General features: G+C 42.3%; 1 protein-coding gene across 1 annotated transcript; it reads left to right on the forward strand.

Annotated features, from left to right (window-relative positions):
• The first annotated feature begins 15,223 nt into the window (after positions 1-15,223).
• Positions 15,224-17,525, forward strand: LOC147961632 (uncharacterized). Its single transcript, XM_087533589.1, has 3 exons — positions 15,224-15,296; positions 15,382-15,698; positions 17,421-17,525. The coding sequence occupies exons 1-3, from the start codon at positions 15,224-15,226 to the stop codon at positions 17,523-17,525; spliced, it is 495 nt and encodes a 164-aa protein (XP_087389715.1).
• Positions 17,526-18,131: the final 606 nt, after the last annotated feature.

Raw genomic sequence — 18,131 nt, forward strand, 5'->3', positions numbered from 1 at the left:
CCATGGAATCCATTGGTTGCACGGATTGTTGGTTGCAGCGACAACAATTGATGAGGCAACAAATAGGTGAATTTATGTGTGCAGATTTGTAGAGGGCCAAGGGATGGTTTGGGGAGTGGGAGAGATGAAAACAGGAAACGGGAGGTGAATTAATGGAAAGAGTAATGGATCACGGGAGAAGGTTAGCACGATATGTGTCAGCTCCTATTATAGACTACTCGCCGGTTTCGGAAGACAGAGAGAAACCAACTACAGAGATTAAAAATCTCATGGTTCGCATCGCTGAAAACGAAAAAAAGAAAATGCTGAAGTGGCAGGTTTGCTGAGGTGGAAGATTGCAATTGGTTGCTGATGTGTATAGGCTGCATGTCAAGAGAAATCAGCTAGTGGGGTGCTCCTATTTAGATATAAAAGATAACTGTTGATGCCCCCTCTGTCTCCATGTATAGACCTCTTGAGCCATACCTCAAAGTCTATTAATGTGTTGACTTCCCGCGTCGCATGTAAGAGAGGGTGTTGAAGTGTATATGTGTATTGCCTAGCTTTTTATAAGTTCCAACCTTTTGATTGCGCCGACTAGTGCACGTTTATGTCGATGAGACGCCTTTCATTGCTCCTTAGGGATGCTGCAGAACTTCGCAGTTGTGTGTCCCACAACTCCACATCACAAATAGAAATTTGGTAATTTCTAGTACTTAACATCATACCGAATCTCAGTTCTACTTCCGATCAAGGTCGTAACAACAAACTTCCTGAGCAGCTTGTCCACCATGTGCTTGACACTGACGCAGAGGTTTTCATCCACGATCCTCTTGTTCCGATGCGACGCCCATTCTCTTGCCCAGAAGCCAGCCCATCTCCTCCGTCTTGATCAGCACCAGAAGGTTAGGCCAACTCTAACGCATCACCCCAAACACACGTCCAATTTATTCGAATTTTATCCGTTTAGGTCGAGAAAACGGACAGAGGACCTCTACACCCAACGGTGCTGCCCCATTTGGTGAGCTGTCTGGCCCGGGCATTTCCTCGAACACCTAGCCCGCGCGCTCGCCGGCGCCCGCCCAGCGCGCTCGCCCCGCAGCCCTAAGCGCACCCGCCCTCGCCCTCTGCCCGCCCGTGCGCCGCTCGCTCGCCCGGCGCCCACCACGCTCGCCCTTCGCCCACCCGATGCGCTCGTCCCGCCACTCACCACACTTGCCCTGCGCCCGCCCTGCGCTCGCCCACAGCAGCAACCGGGCTCGCCGAGGAGCGCCTGGCGTCCGCAATGTTGCCGCTGAGCTGCGCAACGGCGCAACACTGCAGGTAGTTGGCGGAGGCGGCGTCTGTGGTGACGCCCACGAGAGCAACACAGGCGAGCTACAACTTGTAGGAGGGCGGAGTCCATGTGGGATATAGCGAGGGCGGCCTGGTTGTGCTGCGTCCTGGACTAGAGTGGCGAGGAGCGCCTGACGTCCGAGGCGGCCTGTTCATGCTGTTGAGCAGCTGCGCCCCGGACCAGAGCGCAAGCAAGTGAGAACGACGGAGGCGCTGCTCTAGCGCTGCCCCGACAGCTAGCACAGCGGAGGCGTGACCACGGTGGCTGCCTTGTCCCCCGCAGCATGGCTGGTGGTCTGCACCTGGGTGGGTGTGCGGGGGAAAAGAGAGAGAGGAAAAGGTGGAGAGAGAGAGGGGGGATGGTGGGTGAATGGCAGGTGTACCCAGGCCATACAAGAGAGGACACAGCTAGACGACCAGGACGCATAAAACGTCGGGTTTGTGTCTGCTTCGGACCCAAATCGTGAGCAAATTTGATCCGAAAATGAGACCGAACATACACAAAATAAACAAAATAATGATAAAACGGGGTTGCGCATTGGAGTTGACCTTATAAATTTACACACAAATCTTGAAGAGTCGAGCCTCACGTCCGTGGGGTTGCCCATGCCTGCAAGGAGAACAACATCATTCCTGAAAAGCGAGGGGCTAGCTTGCGGGACTTGGCGCCGGTCCCCCTCCTTTTTGTAAGTGTTACTTCCTCCATAAAGAAATATAAAAACATTTATTTATAGAGCGAGTATGTAGGAATAGGATTTTTCCTTTCCGAAAAATATCACTATGTGAACACAGGGGCTAAAACACAAAGAAGGTTCATTCATAAATGAAAACATCTGGATACTAGCCAATCATTCCAATATTCCATGATCGTAGAAGCTTAGTGCAAGTATATATAAACATTACTAATAAGAGGAACATGAACATAACTCATAATTCATATTCAAGCAGCATCCATCACTCTACAATAAAGACTAGCATAGTAAGTAAATGAACGGTGTGGGTATAGCAGCTCCATGCCTACAAATAGGATGTGGATGTTGCACTGCTAAGTACAAGCAATGTTGTAGAGTTGTGAACATGAAAAATCATGGTCCATCTAATAGACCACACCTTATATTGATACATAGAGTTCTATGCGCATACTTTTAGCTTACTGTATCCATCGTAGAATGTAGCTGGATTAGTAACTCACCAATGGACTCCCCGCAAAAAATATATAAAAAAATAGTTGACTCACCAATGAACAATGAAGACACTTTGATAACCAGATGTATTTTTTCTTCTGAGTAGAGAGAAAATGGTCAGTGGTCGGGAAATGCCTGTTGGTTCCTGGGGACATCTGTCCCCGGAATCTCAACGGTCATCCGGCCGTGCCTATTAGTATATGACCGGGTCAACTTTTGTATTAGCACATTACCTTTACCGGCTCGCCCTGTATTAGATTCCTTCAGACCTGTGCAGACCTGTCCCGCTCGCATTTATATTGCTACTCCCTCCCCACCCAACTCTGCCCTGCCCACTGTTCACGTCGGAAGGCCGCAGTACACAGACCGCGTCGGGCCACTTCACACTGTTTTGTGTTGCTTATAACCAGTTTAAGGGCTTCTTTGATTAAAAGGAATTTTATAGAATTTCTGGAGGATTAAAATCCTTAGGATTTTTTCCTATGTTGGTCCTTTGATTCATAGGATTGAATCTCATAGGAATTTTTCTCATGAAATCTTCTGTACTACATTTCATAGAAAATTTAACATCCACTCGAACCTCTTTTTACAATTCCTTTGTTTTTCCCGTGGCATCAAACAATCATTGCTAATTCTATAGGATTCAAATGGGCATGCCACTCCAACCCTACACTTTTCCTATTTCTATGTTTTCAAAATCCTACGAATCAAAGAGGCCCTAATTAATGCCTCATAATCGGATTGATCCTTTTGCATTTAACCAGCTACTCCTTCGAGACTAATATATACAGTTAGTGATAAGCGTTTTTGTTTACTCGGTGATCATTATCATTTCTGTACACGCCTAGTACTGTTCATGCCCAATGGACAGACAGATACCTCTGTACATTCATCATCCTCTTCTCACCCTCTCACCACTTACCCCAACCGAGCAGAACAAAACAGAGAGCCTCCATCGGAAGCAGCCCCGCGCTCTACTGTTCCTGTTAGAACCCTAGATCTCCTCACCCGAGCTACCCCTCTTCCCGCCGCCCCATAGTGTCTCCATCTGACGCGTTCTCTACCTGCTCGCCCTCTCCTACTACGGGCGGACCGCACATCATGTAAGCTTCCAGACTCCATTATTCCTCTCCACGCCGTATTCGTTCCTTCTTTGTTCCTCTCCCCCTCTTGCACCGGATGTCTGCTAAGATTTTTGTATCTCTTTTATTGACCCTCACAGCAGCCTTCATGGAACCGGATGAAGAAGGGGATCACCCCGGCCTCGACCTTTCGTCCTTTGACCCCGCTTGCCCGACCCCAAGTTACAGGACTTCACTTCAAAAAGTTTGTTCAATTATATATACATTTAACGATTTTAAATGCAGACTTGTAGTAGAAATTGGTTTTGGTGGCATGTTGCGTCTGCCCGCTATTTCTAAGCTCAATTTGAAATTCAGCACATGGCTCATGAGCATGGTAGATGGGCCCAACAGATGCATCAGACTATCTCATGATAGATCCATTAGTTTCTGGCCAGGGGATATCCACAAAGTTTTCGGTATCCCATGTGGCAACCTAGACATACACATCATTGAATATCAACAAGCAGAAAGTTCAGTTCAGTTTTTTAGATCTGTCTTGGGTATGCCTGAGAAGGGGAATCAAGTGCTCAAATGTGTTGAATTGGTTATAATGAAAGATCTAAATGAATCAACTGCCAGCAATTTAGAGATTGACTGTTTCAATATGGCTTTCGTGATCTTTTGCATGAGCCACATCCTGACCCCGTCCAGTAAGCACGACCATGCCATCATAGATTACTGGTCAGCTATTGCAAACACAGATAAAATTACAGATTTCAACTTCTGTGATTATGTGTTTGCTGATTTACTGGCGGCTTGCTGGAAAGTAAAGCAAGACATTCAAAACAATAGACCAGTTACTCACTTGATGGGATGCCACCTTTTTTTCCAGGTATTATCACCTATCAAACATAATTTGTTTTCTGCATTACATGCAAGATTATTGTTTTGTCTCCTCCAATCAACCATAATTTAAAATTCTATTCAATTGCAGATCTTCTATCTTGACAACCTAGACCTTGGCATGCTAAACCTGCCTCACAATTCGTACCCACGCATATCCAGCTTCGATGAATCGAGGATCAGGAAGATGATAATCCAGTGCTCTAAAATTGGCCCCGGGCCCCCAGATTTCTCCGTAGGCCAGGTATTATACTGTAGTAATTACCCAATCCATTCATTTGGAGCCGATGAAATTTGAGTTCACTGCACTAATTCCCTAATTTATTTTCAGATACGTCACCATTCTCAGATATGCTACATGCGCTCTATTTGGGATTCAAAAACTGATGCAAAATATGATGGCATCAAAGAAACCACTTATTCCTTCAAAAAAAAACTATTGTTACAGATAGTCCTCAACCTGTTTCTGCTGGAACTTCTTCATTCTTGACTAACATTCCTACCCCATCAGAATTCTGCAGCATCCTCAAGTCTAACTACCCACAATTGGTAAACATATAACTCTTTTTTTAAACCACTCTGCAGCACCACATAATTTCTCCCAGTAAATATATAATTCATTTTTATATACAGGCACATTCCAAGCTCGGCATACTCCTCAATCAGCACAATGCTGTTTCATTTAAATCCTGCAATGAATTGAAGCGATCCTTTCATGAAGAGAACACTAGATTTCTTCACAGCCTTCTGTCCACCTTATCTAAAAGTTGCATCTGTTGCATGCTCCGTGGGACAACATGCATTGCACAAGAACTGCAGCCACCTGAAAGCCCTCTTTTATCTAATTTGTACCGGCATTCGAAGCAGCAGTCTAAGTCTGAAGGTAACTAGTATACTAAAAAACATTATTCAATAACAGTTTCACATCTTAACACATCTTCTTCCATGTCAGGCGCCACATCTGCAGCACCAAAGGATAAACATAAGGCTGCCAATTCGTCTTACACTATTAATGAGGTCACACCATCACACAAGAAAAGCAGGATAAACTGTAAGTCAATATTTTTTTACATCTCATCATTTCATGTGCATTAATATATATATATATATATGTATTTTACTATTTTTTTAACCTCCCCTCTCCATGTTATGCTTCCAGCATATGACGCTGATGACGATGTTACTCCAAAAATCACGAAATTGCACCAACCAACTGAAGAGTCCAAATGTTGGGCTGACAGCCTAATAGGCGGCATCCTCATGTTCACCGATGAGACTGACCCGCCTGAAGATGCTGTCGTATTTGCTCAGATCTCACCATTCAAACCAACCCCCGTATCTACCTTGCACACATCTTACGCTGATTCTCATTGGACTGATGGTAGATTACACATTCATCCACCACCAGACGTTCTAATCGTGATTCACTCATATTTTCGGAACCACCCTCCAAGTGAACTTAGCTGGTATGACATATCCCTTATTTACGTTTCAATAATTTGTTCTTTTATTTCCATTTCTCCTGACCCTACCTCTATTATCACAGCCCGTGGATTACACATGCCAGTCCCCGATATTGCTCTCTGGCTGGTAAACTATTGTCGACCAGTTGTATGGATCCAAGCTTCTTGACCACGAAGCTTGCTGTCTCATATTCCGCCGTTTGAATCAGATTGATAACAAATTGCTATACCCTGGATCCACCCCGAAATGGCGCCGTTACATCGAAGCTGATTTCTCTGTATGACGTACTTGTTCTTTGTTTTTGCTTTAAAATCTTAGTTCCAACTAACAATCACTTTTTTTATTGCTAAAGACTGCTGTACTCGCTGGCGAAAATGTATGGGACATGGTATCTGTCCAGAAACAATTCATCCCAGAATATATAAGCCAACAACTGCCGAACACGCGCCTAGTAAGTATCTTAACTTAAAACGTTCCACTGATGCATACGAAGGAAATTGTTTAACATTTTTCATTCTTTAAGTTCATTATCCCAGCTTACCTTCAGTCTGGATGGAGTGTGTATTGTTGGGACATGAAGAGGAAGATCATCCACATGTGCGACCCACTGGCCGATGCTTCTTCTTACACTGCCCAAAAAGCCAGCCACCTAATTATTGTAGAAAAGCTTCATGATGCCCTCTTCACCTATTTGAACAAGTTTTCCAGGTCATGGCATGTTGACGCGGCTAATTGGAAGAAAAACTTCCAGTTCCTTTCGGCCACATTGTTTGACCGCAACGAGAGTGGCGTCTGTATGATTCACATGGCTCGTTACTTCAACGGCATCGGTCTTGCTACAAAGCTTGACAATGTAAGACAACTCCCTCTACTATATTCTATAAACTTATATCTTCATCATCACGCTCACATCCCACCTGTAGTAGAAATTGGTTTTGGTGGCATGTTGCGTCTGCCCGCTATTTCTAAGCTCAATTTGAAATTCAGCACATGGCTCATGAGCATGGTAGATGGGCCCAACAGATGCATCAGACTATCTCATGATAGATCCATTAGTTTCTGGCCAGGGGATATCCACAAAGTTTTCGGTATCCCATGTGGCAACCTAGACATACACATCATTGAATATCAACAAGCAGAAAGTTCAGTTCGGTTTTTTAGATCTGTCTTGGGTATGCCTGAGAAGGGGAATCAAGTGCTCAAATGTGTTGAATTGGTTATAATGAAAGATCTAAATGAATCAACTGCCAGCAATTTAGAGATTGACTGTTTCAATATGGCTTTCGTGATCTTTTGCATGGGCCACATCCTGACCCCGTCCAGTAAGCACGACCATGCCATCATAGATTACTGGTCAGCTATCGCAAACACAGATAAAATTACAGATTTCAACTTCTGTGATTATGTGTTTGCTGATTTACTGGCGGCTTGCTGGAAAGTAAAGCAAGACATTCAAAACAATAGACCAGTTACTCACTTGATGGGATGCCACCTTTTTTTCCAGGTATTATCACCTATCAAACATAATTTGTTTTCTGCATTACATGCAAGATTATTGTTTTGTCTCCTCCAATCAACCATAATTTAAAATTCTATTCAATTGCAGATCTTCTATCTTGACAACCTAGACCTTGGCATGCTAAACCTGCCTCACAATTCGTACCCACGCATATCCAGCTTCGATGAATCGAGGATCAGGAAGATGATAATCCAGTGCTCTAAAATTGGCCCCGGGCCCCCAGATTTCTCCGTAGGCCAGGTATTATACTGTAGTAATTACCCAATCCATTCATTTGGAGCCGATGAAATTTGAGTTCACTGCACTAATTCCCTTATTTATTTTCAGATACGTCACCATTCTCAGATATGCTACATGCGCTCTGTTTGGGATTCAAAAACTGATGCAAAATATGATGGCATCAAAGAAACCACTTATTCCTTCAAAAAAAACTATCGTTACAGATAGTCCTCAACCTGTTTCTGCTGAACTTCTTCATTCTTGACTAACATTCCTACCCCATCGGAATTCTGCAGCATCCTCAAGTCTAACTACCCACAATTGGTAAACATATAAGTCTTTTTTTAAACCACTCTGCAGCACCACATAATTTCTCCCAGTAAATATATAATTCATTTTTATATACAGGCACATTCCAAGCTCGGCATACTCCTCAATCAGCACAACGCTGTTTCATTTAAATCCTGCAATGAATTGAAGCGATCCTTTCATGAAGAGAACACTAGATTTCTTCACAGCCTTCTGTCCACCTTATCTAAAAGTTGCATCTGTTGCACGCTCCGTGGGACAACATGCATTGCACAAGAACTGCAGCCACCTGAAAGCCCTCTTTTATCTAATTTGTACCGGCATTCAAAGCAGCAGTCTAAGTCTGAAGGTAACTAGTATACTAAAAAACATTATTCAATAACAGTTTCACATCTTAACACATCTTCTTCCATGTCAGGCGCCACATCTGCAGCACCAAAGGATAAACATAAGGCTGCCAATTCGTCTTACACTATTAATGAGGTCACACCATCACACAAGAAAAGCAGGATAAACTGTAAGTCAATATTTTTTTTACATCTCATCATTTCATGTGCATTAATATATATATATGTATTTTACTATTTTTTTAACCTCCCCTCTCCATGTTATGCTTCCAGCATATGACGCTGATGACGATGTTACTCCAAAAATCACGAAATTGCACCAACCAACTGAAGAGTCCAAATGTTGGGCTGACAGCCTAATAGGCGGCATCCTCATGTTCACCGATGAGACTGACCCGCCTGAAGATGCTGTCGTATTTGCTCAGATCTCACCATTCAAACCAACCCCCGTATCTACCTTGCACACATCTTACGCTGATTCTCATTGGACTGATGGTAGATTACACATTCATCCACCACCAGACGTTCTAATCGTGATTCACTCATATTTTCGGAACCACCCTCCAAGTGAACTTAGCTGGTATGACATATCCCTTATTTACGTTTCAATAATTTGTTCTTTTATTTCCATTTCTCCTGACCCTACCTCTATTATCACAGCCCGTGGATTACACATGCCAGTCCCCGATATTGCTCTCTGGCTGGTAAACTATTGTCGACCAGTTGTATGGATCCAAGCTTCTTGACCACGAAGCTTGCTGTCTCATATTCCGCCGTTTGAATCAGATTGATAACAAATTGCTATACCCTGGATCCACCCCGAAATGGCGCCGTTACATCGAAGCTGATTTCTCTGTATGACGTACTTGTTCTTTGTTTTTGCTTTAAAATCTTAGTTCCAACTAACAATCACTTTTTTTATTGCTAAAGACTGCTGTACTCGCTGGCGAAAATGTATGGGACATGGTATCTGTCCAGAAACAATTCATCCCAGAATATATAAGCCAACAACTGCCGAACACGCGCCTAGTAAGTATCTTAACTTAAAACGTTCCACTGATGCATACGAAGGAAATTGTTTAACATTTTTCATTCTTTAAGTTCATTATCCCAGCTTACCTTCAGTCTGGATGGAGTGTGTATTGTTGGGACATGAAGAGGAAGATCATCCACATGTGCGACCCACTGGCCGATGCTTCTTCTTACACTGCCCAAAAAGCCAGCCACCTAATTATTGTAGAAAAGCTTCATGATGCCCTCTTCACCTATTTGAACAAGTTTTCCAGGTCATGGCATGTTGACGCGGCTAATTGGAAGAAAAACTTCCAGTTCCTTTCGGCCACATTGTTTGACCGCAACGAGAGTGGCGTCTGTATGATTCACATGGCTCGTTACTTCAACGGCATCGGTCTTGCTACAAAGCTTGACAATGTAAGACAACTCCCTCTACTATATTCTATAAACTTATATCTTCATCATCACGCTCACATCCCACCTGTAGTAGAAATTGGTTTTGGTGGCATGTTGCGTCTGCCCGCTATTTCTAAGCTCAATTTGAAATTCAGCACATGGCTCATGAGCATGGTAGATGGGCCCAACAGATGCATCAGACTATCTCATGATAGATCCATTAGTTTCTGGCCAGGGGATATCCACAAAGTTTTCGGTATCCCATGTGGCAACCTAGACATACACATCATTGAATATCAACAAGCAGAAAGTTCAGTTCGGTTTTTTAGATCTGTCTTGGGTATGCCTGAGAAGGGGAATCAAGTGCTCAAATGTGTTGAATTGGTTATAATGAAAGATCTAAATGAATCAACTGCCAGCAATTTAGAGATTGACTGTTTCAATATGGCTTTCGTGATCTTTTGCATGGGCCACATCCTGACCCCGTCCAGTAAGCACGACCATGCCATCATAGATTACTGGTCAGCTATCGCAAACACAGATAAAATTACAGATTTCAACTTCTGTGATTATGTGTTTGCTGATTTACTGGCGGCTTGCTGGAAAGTAAAGCAAGACATTCAAAACAATAGACCAGTTACTCACTTGATGGGATGCCACCTTTTTTTCCAGGTATTATCACCTATCAAACATAATTTGTTTTCTGCATTACATGCAAGATTATTGTTTTGTCTCCTCCAATCAACCATAATTTAAAATTCTATTCAATTGCAGATCTTCTATCTTGACAACCTAGACCTTGGCATGCTAAACCTGCCTCACAATTCGTACCCACGCATATCCAGCTTCGATGAATCGAGGATCAGGAAGATGATAATCCAGTGCTCTAAAATTGGCCCCGGGCCCCCAGATTTCTCCGTAGGCCAGGTATTATACTGTAGTAATTACCCAATCCATTCATTTGGAGCCGATGAAATTTGAGTTCACTGCACTAATTCCCTTATTTATTTTCAGATACGTCACCATTCTCAGATATGCTACATGCGCTCTGTTTGGGATTCAAAAACTGATGCAAAATATGATGGCATCAAAGAAACCACTTATTCCTTCAAAAAAAACTATCGTTACAGATAGTCCTCAACCTGTTTCTGCTGAACTTCTTCATTCTTGACTAACATTCCTACCCCATCGGAATTCTGCAGCATCCTCAAGTCTAACTACCCACAATTGGTAAACATATAAGTCTTTTTTTAAACCACTCTGCAGCACCACATAATTTCTCCCAGTAAATATATAATTCATTTTTATATACAGGCACATTCCAAGCTCGGCATACTCCTCAATCAGCACAACGCTGTTTCATTTAAATCCTGCAATGAATTGAAGCGATCCTTTCATGAAGAGAACACTAGATTTCTTCACAGCCTTCTGTCCACCTTATCTAAAAGTTGCATCTGTTGCACGCTCCGTGGGACAACATGCATTGCACAAGAACTGCAGCCACCTGAAAGCCCTCTTTTATCTAATTTGTACCGGCATTCAAAGCAGCAGTCTAAGTCTGAAGGTAACTAGTATACTAAAAAACATTATTCAATAACAGTTTCACATCTTAACACATCTTCTTCCATGTCAGGCGCCACATCTGCAGCACCAAAGGATAAACATAAGGCTGCCAATTCGTCTTACACTATTAATGAGGTCACACCATCACACAAGAAAAGCAGGATAAACTGTAAGTCAATATTTTTTTTACATCTCATCATTTCATGTGCATTAATATATATATATGTATTTTACTATTTTTTTAACCTCCCCTCTCCATGTTATGCTTCCAGCATATGACGCTGATGACGATGTTACTCCAAAAATCACGAAATTGCACCAACCAACTGAAGAGTCCAAATGTTGGGCTGACAGCCTAATAGGCGGCATCCTCATGTTCACCGATGAGACTGACCCGCCTGAAGATGCTGTCGTATTTGCTCAGATCTCACCATTCAAACCAACCCCCGTATCTACCTTGCACACATCTTACGCTGATTCTCATTGGACTGATGGTAGATTACACATTCATCCACCACCAGACGTTCTAATCGTGATTCACTCATATTTTCGGAACCACCCTCCAAGTGAACTTAGCTGGTATGACATATCCCTTATTTACGTTTCAATAATTTGTTCTTTTATTTCCATTTCTCCTGACCCTACCTCTATTATCACAGCCCGTGGATTACACATGCCAGTCCCCGATATTGCTCTCTGGCTGGTAAACTATTGTCGACCAGTTGTATGGATCCAAGCTTCTTGACCACGAAGCTTGCTGTCTCATATTCCGCCGTTTGAATCAGATTGATAACAAATTGCTATACCCTGGATCCACCCCGAAATGGCGCCGTTACATCGAAGCTGATTTCTCTGTATGACGTACTTGTTCTTTGTTTTTGCTTTAAAATCTTAGTTCCAACTAACAATCACTTTTTTTATTGCTAAAGACTGCTGTACTCGCTGGCGAAAATGTATGGGACATGGTATCTGTCCAGAAACAATTCATCCCAGAATATATAAGCCAACAACTGCCGAACACGCGCCTAGTAAGTATCTTAACTTAAAACGTTCCACTGATGCATACGAAGGAAATTGTTTAACATTTTTCATTCTTTAAGTTCATTATCCCAGCTTACCTTCAGTCTGGATGGAGTGTGTATTGTTGGGACATGAAGAGGAAGATCATCCACATGTGCGACCCACTGGCCGATGCTTCTTCTTACACTGCCCAAAAAGCCAGCCACCTAATTATTGTAGAAAAGCTTCATGATGCCCTCTTCACCTATTTGAACAAGTTTTCCAGGTCATGGCATGTTGACGCGGCTAATTGGAAGAAAAACTTCCAGTTCCTTTCGGCCACATTGTTTGACCGCAACGAGAGTGGCGTCTGTATGATTCACATGGCTCGTTACTTCAACGGCATCGGTCTTGCTACAAAGCTTGACAATGTAAGACAACTCCCTCTACTATATTCTATAAACTTATATCTTCATCATCACGCTCACATCCCACCTGTAGTAGAAATTGGTTTTGGTGGCATGTTGCGTCTGCCCGCTATTTCTAAGCTCAATTTGAAATTCAGCACATGGCTCATGAGCATGGTAGATGGGCCCAACAGATGCATCAGACTATCTCATGATAGATCCATTAGTTTCTGGCCAGGGGATATCCACAAAGTTTTCGGTATCCCATGTGGCAACCTAGACATACACATCATTGAATATCAACAAGCAGAAAGTTCAGTTCGGTTTTTTAGATCTGTCTTGGGTATGCCTGAGAAGGGGAATCAAGTGCTCAAATGTGTTGAATTGGTTATAATGAAAGATCTAAATGAATCAACTGCCAGCAATTTAGAGATTGACTGTTTCAATATGGCTTTCGTGATCTTTTGCATGGGCCACATCCTGACCCCGTCCAGTAAGCACGACCATGCCATCATAGATTACTGGTCAGCTATCGCAAACACAGATAAAATTACAGATTTCAACTTCTGTGATTATGTGTTTGCTGATTTACTGGCGGCTTGCTGGAAAGTAAAGCAAGACATTCAAAACAATAGACCAGTTACTCACTTGATGGGATGCCACCTTTTTTTCCAGGTATTATCACCTATCAAACATAATTTGTTTTCTGCATTACATGCAAGATTATTGTTTTGTCTCCTCCAATCAACCATAATTTAAAATTCTATTCAATTGCAGATCTTCTATCTTGACAACCTAGACCTTGGCATGCTAAACCTGCCTCACAATTCGTACCCACGCATATCCAGCTTCGATGAATCGAGGATCAGGAAGATGATAATCCAGTGCTCTAAAATTGGCCCCGGGCCCCCAGATTTCTCCGTAGGCCAGGTATTATACTGTAGTAATTACCCAATCCATTCATTTGGAGCCGATGAAATTTGAGTTCACTGCACTAATTCCCTTATTTATTTTCAGATACGTCACCATTCTCAGATATGCTACATGCGCTCTGTTTGGGATTCAAAAACTGATGCAAAATATGATGGCATCAAAGAAACCACTTATTCCTTCAAAAAAAACTATCGTTACAGATAGTCCTCAACCTGTTTCTGCTGAACTTCTTCATTCTTGACTAACATTCCTACCCCATCGGAATTCTGCAGCATCCTCAAGTCTAACTACCCACAATTGGTAAACATATAAGTCTTTTTTTAAACCACTCTGCAGCACCACATAATTTCTCCCAGTAAATATATAATTCATTTTTATATACAGGCACATTCCAAGCTCGGCATACTCCTCAATCAGCACAACGCTGTTTCATTTAAATCCTGCAATGAATTGAAGCGATCCTTTCATGAAGAGAACACTAGATTTCTTCACAGCCTTCTGTCCACCTTATCTAAAAGTTGCATCTGTTGCACGCTCCGTGGGACAACATGCATTGCACAAGAACTGCAGCCACCTGAAAGCCCTCTTTTATCTAATTTGTACCGGCATTCAAAGCAGCAGTCTAAGTCTGAAGGTAACTAGTATACTAAAAAACATTATTCAATAACAGTTTCACATCTTAACACATCTTCTTCCATGTCAGGCGCCACATCTGCAGCACCAAAGGATAAACATAAGGCTGCCAATTCGTCTTACACTATTAATGAGGTCACACCATCACACAAGAAAAGCAGGATAAACTGTAAGTCAATATTTTTTTTACATCTCATCATTTCATGTGCATTAATATATATATATGTATTTTACTATTTTTTTAACCTCCCCTCTCCATGTTATGCTTCCAGCATATGACGCTGATGACGATGTTACTCCAAAAATCACGAAATTGCACCAACCAACTGAAGAGTCCAAATGTTGGGCTGACAGCCTAATAGGCGGCATCCTCATGTTCACCGATGAGACTGACCCGCCTGAAGATGCTGTCGTATTTGCTCAGATCTCACCATTCAAACCAACCCCCGTATCTACCTTGCACACATCTTACGCTGATTCTCATTGGACTGATGGTAGATTACACATTCATCCACCACCAGACGTTCTAATCGTGATTCACTCATATTTTCGGAACCACCCTCCAAGTGAACTTAGCTGGTATGACATATCCCTTATTTACGTTTCAATAATTTGTTCTTTTATTTCCATTTCTCCTGACCCTACCTCTATTATCACAGCCCGTGGATTACACATGCCAGTCCCCGATATTGCTCTCTGGCTGGTAAACTATTGTCGACCAGTTGTATGGATCCAAGCTTCTTGACCACGAAGCTTGCTGTCTCATATTCCGCCGTTTGAATCAGATTGATAACAAATTGCTATACCCTGGATCCACCCCGAAATGGCGCCGTTACATCGAAGCTGATTTCTCTGTATGACGTACTTGTTCTTTGTTTTTGCTTTAAAATCTTAGTTCCAACTAACAATCACTTTTTTTATTGCTAAAGACTGCTGTACTCGCTGGCGAAAATGTATGGGACATGGTATCTGTCCAGAAACAATTCATCCCAGAATATATAAGCCAACAACTGCCGAACACGCGCCTAGTAAGTATCTTAACTTAAAACGTTCCACTGATGCATACGAAGGAAATTGTTTAACATTTTTCATTCTTTAAGTTCATTATCCCAGCTTACCTTCAGTCTGGATGGAGTGTGTATTGTTGGGACATGAAGAGGAAGATCATCCACATGTGCGACCCACTGGCCGATGCTTCTTCTTACACTGCCCAAAAAGCCAGCCACCTAATTATTGCAGAAAAGCTTCATGATGCCCTCTTCACCTATTTGAACAAGTTTTCCAGGTCATGGCATGTTGACGCGGCTAATTGGAAGAAAAACTTCCAGTTCCTTTCGGCCACATTGTTTGACCGCAACGAGAGTGGCGTCTGTATGATTCACATGGCTCGTTACTTCAACGGCATCGGTCTTGCTACAAAGCTTGACAATGTAAGACAACTCCCTCTACTATATTCTATAAACTTATATCTTCATCATCACGCTCACATCCCACCTGTAGTAGAAATTGGTTTTGGTGGCATGTTGCGTCTGCCCGCTATTTCTAAGCTCAATTTGAAATTCAGCACATGGCTCATGAGCATGGTAGATGGGCCCAACAGATGCATCAGACTATCTCATGATAGATCCATTAGTTTCTGGCCAGGGGATATCCACAAAGTTTTCGGTATCCCATGTGGCAACCTAGACATACACATCATTGAATATCAACAAGCAGAAAGTTCAGTTCGGTTTTTTAGATCTGTCTTGGGTATGCCTGAGAAGGGGAATCAAGTGCTCAAATGTGTTGAATTGGTTATAATGGAAGATCTAAATGAATCAACTGCCAGCAATTTAGAGATTGACTGCCACATCCTGACCCCGTCCAGTAAGCACGACCATGCCATCATAGATTACTGGTCAGCTATCGCAAACACAGATAAAATTACAGATTTCAACTTATGTGATTATGTGTTTGCTGATTTACTGGCGGCTTGCTGGAAAGTAAAGCAAGACATTCAAAACAATAGACCAGTTACTCACTTGATGGGATGCCACCTTTTTTTCCAGGTATTATCACCTATCAAACATAATTTGTTTTCTGCATTACATGCAAGATTATTGTTTTGTCTCCTCCAATCAACCATAATTTAAAATTCTATTCAATTGCAGATCTTCTATCTTGACAACCTAGACCTTGGCATGCTAAACCTGCCTCACAATTCGTACCCACGCATATCCAGCTTCGATGAATCGAGGATCAGGAAGATGATAATCCAGTGCTCTAAAATTGGCCCCGGGCCCCCAGATTTCTCCGTAGGCCAGGTATTATACTGTAGTAATTACCCAATCCATTCATTTGGAGCCGATGAAATTTGAGTTCACTGCACTAATTCCCTTATTTATTTTCAGATACGTCACCATTCTCAGATATGCTACATGCGCTCTGTTTGGGATTCAAAAACTGATGCAAAATATGATGGCATCAAAGAAACCACTTATTCCTTCAAAAAAAACTATCGTTACAGATAGTCCTCAACCTGTTTCTGCTGGAACTTCTTCATTCTTGACTAACATTCCTACCCCATCGGAATTCTGCAGCATCCTCAAGTCTAACTACCCACAATTGGTAAACATATAACTCTTTTTTTAAACCACTCTGCAGCACCACATAATTTCTCCCAGTAAATATATAATTCATTTTTATATACAGGCACATTCCAAGCTCGGCATACTCCTCAATCAGCACAACGCTGTTTCATTTAAATCCTGCAATGAATTGAAGCGATTCGTTCATGAAGAGAACACTAGATTTCTTCACAGCCTTCTGTCCACCTTATCTAAAAGTTGCATCTGTTGCACGCTCCGTGGGACAACATGCATTGCACAAGAACTGCAGCCACCTGAAAGCCCTCTTTTATCTAATTTGTACCGGCATTCGAAGCAGCAGTCTAAGTCTGAAGGTAACTAGTATACTAAAAAACATTATTCAATAACAGTTACTTCAACGGCATCGGTCTTGCATTACTTCAACGGCATCGGTCTTGCATTACTTCAACGGCATCGATCTTGCTACAAAGCTTGACAATGTAAGACAACTCCCTCTACTATATTCTATAAACTTATATCTTCATCATCACGCTCACATCCCACCTGTCTCATTGCAAAACTCAGGAAACACTTGGTCATCAGAAGAAACTCATGGCGGCCGAGTTACTCCAGTTAGATGGCAACCTCGCCATCCTCCCAGCAACGTTGACAAAAATCTTACATGGCTAGTATAAGGAAGAATAGTTCTTCGAAACCAGTACTCCATGATGTACGCACATCATCTATATCTGAACTCCATACTAAGTTTCATATATCATCAATTTTTTTAGCGAACAATGTAACGGATATTCGAATCTACCCCCTGTTTTAATGATTTACTATTATTATTCAACTATTTTATTCCTAGCTTCAAAATATTCCTTTTTTTAATCTCATACTTTTATGTATCTTTTTCATATAGACGCTAGTAATCTTGCCACAAAGCTACAATAATTTTCATTTTCCATTCATGAAACATTAGTTTGTCCACTTTACCCTGTAACATTCTTAAGTCTCTCCACCAGGTTCTTTCAGACCCCCCACCAGGAAATCACCCTTGTTTCTACCAATCAGCACCCACTAGTAGAAAAAGGGTCAAATGTGAAGTACATTAGTGCCGGTTTGAATATGAGCCGACACTAATGTGACCATTAGTGCCGGTTCCAACGGCTAGGCAGGCGGGCATCATTAGTACCGGTTCGTGAGCAACCTTTAGTACCGGTTCATGCCACAAACTGGTACTAATGAGGCCAGTGCGGCTGTGGTCAGGCTGGGGCCCCCACGAAGACCTTTAGT

Source organism: Triticum urartu, chromosome 7A (assembly GCF_056163025.1).
Source record: "Triticum urartu cultivar PI428250 chromosome 7A, HENAU_Tu73, whole genome shotgun sequence".
Classification (NCBI taxonomy): domain Eukaryota; kingdom Viridiplantae; phylum Streptophyta; class Magnoliopsida; order Poales; family Poaceae; genus Triticum; species Triticum urartu.

Bases quoted from the DNA above. Each gene is read 5' to 3' on its own strand.
- LOC147961632 (XM_087533589.1), top strand. From the start codon at position 15,224: ATGGGACATGGTATCTGTCCAGAAACAATTCATCCCAGAATATATAAG. The intron at 15,297-15,381 runs GTAAGTATCTTA...TCATTATCCCAG, and splicing joins AACTGCCGAACACGCGCCTA to CTTACCTTCAGTCTGGATGG. The intron at 15,699-17,420 runs GTAAGACAACTC...TGCAAAACTCAG, and splicing joins TTGCTACAAAGCTTGACAAT to GAAACACTTGGTCATCAGAA.